Source organism: Pithys albifrons, chromosome 9 (genome assembly GCF_047495875.1).
Source record: "Pithys albifrons albifrons isolate INPA30051 chromosome 9, PitAlb_v1, whole genome shotgun sequence".
In the NCBI taxonomy this organism is placed as follows: Eukaryota; Metazoa; Chordata; class Aves; order Passeriformes; family Thamnophilidae; genus Pithys; species Pithys albifrons.
This window is the reverse complement of record NC_092466.1, coordinates 13,145,972-13,151,971: the sequence shown is the minus strand read 5'-3', so window position 1 is coordinate 13,151,971 and position 6,000 is coordinate 13,145,972. Positions and strand designations below refer to the sequence as shown.

The 6,000-nt window shown below is 41.8% G+C and overlaps 1 protein-coding gene across 2 annotated transcripts; it reads left to right on the top strand.

Moving 5' to 3' along the window:
* Positions 1-440: 440 nt before the first annotated feature.
* On the top strand, positions 441-5,213 carry SFR1 (SWI5 dependent homologous recombination repair protein 1). Of its 2 annotated transcripts, XM_071563626.1 has the most exons (6): positions 441-827; positions 923-1,034; positions 1,403-1,603; positions 2,465-2,580; positions 3,727-4,113; positions 4,263-5,213. In XM_071563626.1, the coding sequence occupies exons 4-6, from the start codon at positions 2,485-2,487 to the stop codon at positions 4,452-4,454; spliced, it is 675 nt and encodes a 224-aa protein (XP_071419727.1). In that variant the 5' UTR covers positions 441-827; positions 923-1,034; positions 1,403-1,603; positions 2,465-2,484; the 3' UTR covers positions 4,455-5,213. The 2 variants fall into 2 exon arrangements, with proteins under 2 accessions (XP_071419727.1, XP_071419729.1); XM_071563628.1 differs by lacking the exons at positions 923-1,034; positions 1,403-1,603.
* Positions 5,214-6,000: the final 787 nt, after the last annotated feature.

Sequence of the window (6,000 nt, the reverse complement as noted above, 5' to 3'; positions counted from 1 at the left end):
TGTCTTCACAGAAAGGGGTGATCAGACACAGGAAAGGGCTGCCCCGGGAGGCGGGAGTCTGTCCCTGGAGGTGTTCAAGGCAGTCGAACGTGCCATGGTCTAGTTGACAGGGGGGTGTTGGGTCACAGGCTGGACTCGATGATCTCAGAGGTCCTTTCAAACCAAGTGATTCTGTAATTCTGAGACGGCACCTGGCCCAGGCCCCAGTGGCAGGTCCGCGCTGGCCTGAGTGGCACAGCACCGCCGTGCGTGCTCACATGCAACAGAACTGTGTGCAGGGCCCCCGGGGAGTCAGGATCGGGATCGGGATCGGGATCGGGATGACCCCTCACTCTCCCAGCCCCAGCCCCGCAACGCCCCTCGCTCTGCGCAGGCGCACCCGCCCCTCCCCTCCTGGTGCGCAGGCGCGGGGCGGGCCCCGCGCGGGGCGGGAGGTTGGAGCGCGATCGGAGTGGGCGCTTCTACCGCAGGGACGGGACGGGGCGGCCCGCGGGGATTCTTCTTTTCCTGGGGCCCGCTGGGGTCTCCTGCTCCCACAGAGGCTTCCCCTCGCCCCGCAGCCGTCTGTGCAGTGGGTTTGTTCCTGTAGTGCCTCGGAGCCCTCCGGGGTGCATCCCCTCGGAACGCGTTCCCCGGCCCCGTCTCTGCTGAGCGCCTGCCCAGTCTCATCCCGCTTCTCTACGGGTGGGAGCTGGCGAGGGAAAGGTTGTATTGAGTGTTAATAGAGTCTTCCGCTGAGAAAGTGAAAACAGTGAGTTATAGAACGGGCCTATAAGCAGGAAAGCTGAGAACGAAGCTTCACTGACTTACCCAAAGTTCAAAATCAAGTAAGTAGTGAAGTCCAATATCGTGTTTTCCCCTTCTAATCCAAGTTTTCTTTACTTGCTGGACATAATAATAGTTCATTTCTCTGTGTTGAAAGGCATCACTGCTTGCAAACGCCAAGGGTTCTTAGGATACGATATTGGGGTTTTAAGGGAGATCCGTGTGACTCTGCTGTCCAGGAACAGCATCAGTGAAGCAAAGTATTTGTGGTACGTATGGTCATTGGAAGATGGATCTGCATTAGAAAGTAAAGGCAGAGAGGCACTGTTTATGAGGTTTTTTTTAAAGCTCTCTATTTAAGCCAACTCAGGCTTGAAATGATTTTGCTGTTTACTAAAGTTACATATTTGTGACATGCTTTATACGTAGGCAAGATGTAGCTTTTAGGCTCTTGCTTACATTGAGGAATAATATTGATAAACTTTCATTATATTTAATGGATGCTGTGGGCTGGCTGTTAAATTGATGGATTGCTAAAATACCCAACTGCACACGAAGGGTCTGGGGCTTTTTAACAGAGCACAGTGTGTTCAGTTTTGAACACCTGGGAGGGAACGTGCACTCATTTATCTTACAGATACATGAGAACCTCCGTCCTTTGGGAGAGAGCCAAGAGGAGCAGGTTGCTGGGTATTAAGGCTTTGCCATACTGAAGCCTTGGCATTTTTCATCTCTGAGGAGGGAGCCCTTGTGCCCGTGTTACGTTCCCCAGTGACTTGTTTACAGCATTTTATTCCTGCAAGGCTTCTGTTTCAAAACTCCTAATTGCAATTTTCAGGTGAGCAGAGGTGTAGTTGTCGATTTTCCAGCTGCATTCTGGTCATTAGCAGGTGCTTCATAACTGCTAAACTAAGTGAAACAAACACCAAATCGATTTGAAGTTGGTTCGTGCTGGGAGGTGTGACTTAACAATTTAATTAACGTGCCTTTCTGAGGGAACGGGGATGTTACCTGTTAATCAAACATTCTACTTCTGTGAGTAATTACTTTTGTTAAGCAGCACCCCCTGAAAGATCAAATGATACAGCAGATTATTTTCACAGACCTGGATACCCAATTTTCTTCTATAGAAAAGATGGAATAGTTTACACAATGTGGACAACAAAGATCTGGCTCCCAACAATCCTTTTATTACTATCTGGGATGCATTTAAATGAAAGGACTGTTTCTTAATAACTGACTTAATAAGGACTATTCCTTTGGGTTAGACAAGCAGTAAGAGTCGTTCAGGTTAAGAAAATACAGTTTGTTTGGAGTGATTATTTTTTTTATGAGTTTGATGTTGCAGGATTTGACCTTGGATTTATTGGCAGACCATAATGGGTTCAGTTGCTTCCTAAGCTGTTCTCCATAGAGCTTTAGGAGTGAGGGAAAAATGTAATATATAAAGTTCATGGTAACATATTTTACAGCAATTAGCAGTACCGTGCATCCCTCTTGAAGGAAAGCTGTTCTCCAAGCAAGATGCTCCTTAGCACATGAAACAGTTGTGTAACTTCTGCAGATGTCTTTTTTGAACATGCTAATTAGAAAATAAGCTTTAGAATTCCATACTAGATCTTTGTACTCATTTCTGCAGCCACATGGCTCATTATAATCAGGTGGAAATGACACCATAATTCATTTTGTTGTTTAACAGAGACTGCTATCCATCCCGAGATGGAGGAACCAATGCTGGATAAATTGCCATCTTTGTGCAATACTCCAAAGGATTCTGGAGCAGCAGCTCCACAGGTGACTAGTTCAGGGAAACAGGTATGGAAACTTTTTTTTTTTTCAGTAACATGATTCTTCATAGCAAAAAAAATTCTTGTGAAATAATGGAGTCAAAAGTCACTGAGAATAGTGTTTGCTGGAAGGCTCAGGACAGGTACTTTACACCTGTAGCTATAGGGTTATCCAGGTAAGGAATGTGCTTGGTATGCTTGGCTGTGAATATGCAGATGTTTCCTTTGAACACAAAGTGATGGAGCAACATAACCTAAATGACATACTAATAAATTTAGATACTGTTTAGGGTTGGTGGTGATTTATTTGTTTGTTTGTTTTAACCTGTCATTTTCAGCTTTCTCAAATCCTACTTTTCTGGGTTGCTGTGCATGCAGGATGACTTGCTGTGACTTCTGCCTGCACTGTAACAAAGTGCACTGCTTTCAGTTTGTATATCCTCAATAGTGCTGAGCTCTGCTTTGGTCTTCATCCTGGCACATGTTACAGTGATGCTGTCACAGCATCCAGATCTCTGCAGGACAGGGCTAGTTTGCAAGTATTCCTTACCTAATCCCATGCTCCTGTATTTTAGTGTATTTCTGTAAGTAAAAATGTTAAGACATGTTATAAAAAATAATTAACTTATTTTGAGGAAAACCACCAACTTTTTAGGTGCTTATTGGTGAAGTATTTCAAAGCACAAACAAGTCAGAGTTATACAGATATCTGCAATATGCTCAAGTATAATACAGATGTTTTATACTAGTGCTAGTGCAGATGTATATGTGTGGTAAGATGGAACAGCAGAAAATAACCCCTTATCTCCATTAAACTAGAGGGGGAAACTGAACTTGATAGAATAGAATTAGCCAAGTTGAAATATGCTATATTTCTTCTGCACAAAGACAGGATGAATAGGTTTGCTTCAATAGAATAAAAGATTTGGTCCTAGAAAATGTGGAGTTACATCTTTCCATATCTTACAGCTGTGTGTGCAAATACACATGAAAGGAAGAAGTTACAGTTGTTCAAGTTTGTGAAGGCTATAGAAAGAATCAGGAAGTCTGGCTTTACAATGATTGTTAATTGTGTTACATATTCTATGTAAATAATAACCAGGTAAGTTAGAGATTTGATAAAAATTTAAGATTATTCTCACTACCTGTTTTTATTTGTTTGTTTGTGTTTTAGCAAATGAGTGCAGCTCTGAGGGAGCGATTAAGGAAAACAAGACGTTCATTTAATGCCAATTTTACAGTGGCAAAGCGGCTCAAAATAGACACTGAAGAAAAAGACTGTGCTGATCCTGCCACAGGGTGCCTGTCAAAGACAAGTACAGATTGTTCCACATTAAAAGATGGTTCTGAAAACCAGGAAAGAAACGGCACTGGAAATACATGTGTCAAAAGTCCCTCACAGGAGAGTGATCCCTGTGGATCAGCAGAGAATTTGGATGTGCTACAGGTTGATCTTGGTCAGCAGCAGTCCCTGGAAGAAAAAGTAAGGCTGGTGAAACAAGTGCAAGAGAAGGAAGAACTACTTCGTAGGCTCAAACTGGTGAAGATGTATCGATCTAAGGTGAGGCAAACACTGACTCCCTGGTCTGTTGGTGTGTGCTCTTTGTGTATTGTGTAAGTTTAAGGCATTTTATAACAATATCTGCAGGGTATCAAACCCCCCACAGGTCAGCAAATGGCAATTTCTGTTTTCTATTTTCCCAATTTCAGAACAACCTGTGTGAACTGCAGGCTTTGATAGTGAAGTGGAGAAGCAGCACCCAGCTGATGCTGTATGAACTACAGTCAGCCTTTTCTGCAGGTGGCAAGAAAGTGAGTCTCACTCAGCTGATTGATACTTTTGGATTAGAAGACCAGTTATTGCACTACAACAGAACAGAAGAAGATTTTGTAGATGCATAATCTACAGGTGCAAAGCTTTCATTTCACAGACACAAAAACAGAAAAGACTGAATGAATTCTGATTACATCAGAAGTGTTGATCAGGCAGTGGACTTGATGCTTTCGGGTTAGGAGGTTTTCTGCAGAGATACTTATAAAGCTGGTTACTTAGATACAGTAGGCACTGTAAAGGGCATTATTTAAGGAAAAGATCAAACTTGTGATGTTTTGGAGAATGTGGCTTAATAACTTGGTCAGTGAATTTTTATTTAATAAAAATAAAATGAAGTCATACTTGAACAGGCAGAAGGCAGTCCATTCTTTGATTAGTCTTTGCATGCTTACTTGTATTGAAATAAATTGTAATTTCTGTTCATGTTCAGATGGAGAAGAGTTCAGTTGTTTTGTTCATGATACATCCCTGTTTTACAAATGTCTTCCTGCTGCCAGTCAGGGAATGAAGGCTAATGACAGCATTTTGTAATTTAAGATAACTAGTTGTCATGTTAATATTCTGAGGTTGTGATAAGATGTTCTCACCGCCTTTAATTGTTACGGAGGGAAATGTGCCGCGATGCAGTTGCTTTTGGGTTCTGGTCCAGAGTGTTGCCTTCAGGGCCACTGTTTCATTATCATTCTGCCCCAGCCTGACATAATAGAAGGGAAGGCAAGAAAATTGCAACCACCTTTCTACTCTACTACTGCACCTGACAGTCAAGATGTTTTCTCTCTTCAAATAAATAAGAAAAAAAAGGCCTTGTCTAATGGGATTGCTTCAAACACAGCATCATAAAGCTGAATAAACCTTCACCAGTTCATTTATTCTCCAATATATGTATTTTTAAAAAGTTTTTTTTTCATCTTAACTTCTAATTGCTTATTTTCTCATCATGGCCTGAGCACAGAGTGTGGTGCCTTCCGTCTGGTTTTATTTATTTATTTACAAGTCTCCCTGCTAAGAATTGTTTTCTATGTGATCACATTCCTTATTGATTAAACCTTACCTATGTCCTTAATAAAGGAGTAATTCCTTAGACATCTCAAGGGAAAGAAAATCAAAGATCATACAGACCCCTTTAACATCAATAAGGACTCATTACACTTAAACTTGTACCTGGAACTTGCTCTTAAGAATACTGACTGCTGCTGTCCACAGAGAATTAATGCAGAACAACATTTATTGCTAATCACATTTTGAGTATTGAAGCACTATTTATTCTACCTCGTTAGGTTCATAAGAAAAGATGATGGTACCTGGTGCAGGGGCCAGTTCTCTTCCCTAAGATCCTTGGCAGATTTGGAACTCTGCTGCTTCTAGGAAGTTTCAGCAGGAAGAAAAAGTCGTGCAAGAAGCAAGGTGTAATTAGAGTCCTTACAGATCTCAGTTAGAGATGGTAAAGCAAAAAGGGCAGTACTGTACAGGATCACAACAGAAGTAATTTTTCTTAAAAGTGTAGGATTTTGTTAAACTAAGGTAAAGCTATTGCTGCTCTCACAATGGAATGTTAGAAGTTATGTGAATTTATGAAAGCAGAAGAATTCTTCCACACCATGGACAAGGGAAATG

Excerpts from the sequence above, each read along its gene's own strand:
- SFR1 (XM_071563628.1), top strand. The coding sequence starts at position 2,485 with ATGGAGGAACCAATGCTGGATAAATTGCCATCTTTGTGCAATACTCCA. Across the intron at positions 2,581-3,726 it reads TGACTAGTTCAGGGAAACAG|CAAATGAGTGCAGCTCTGAG; the intron begins GTATGGAAACTT and ends TTTGTGTTTTAG. Across the intron at positions 4,114-4,262 it reads TGAAGATGTATCGATCTAAG|AACAACCTGTGTGAACTGCA; the intron begins GTGAGGCAAACA and ends TCCCAATTTCAG.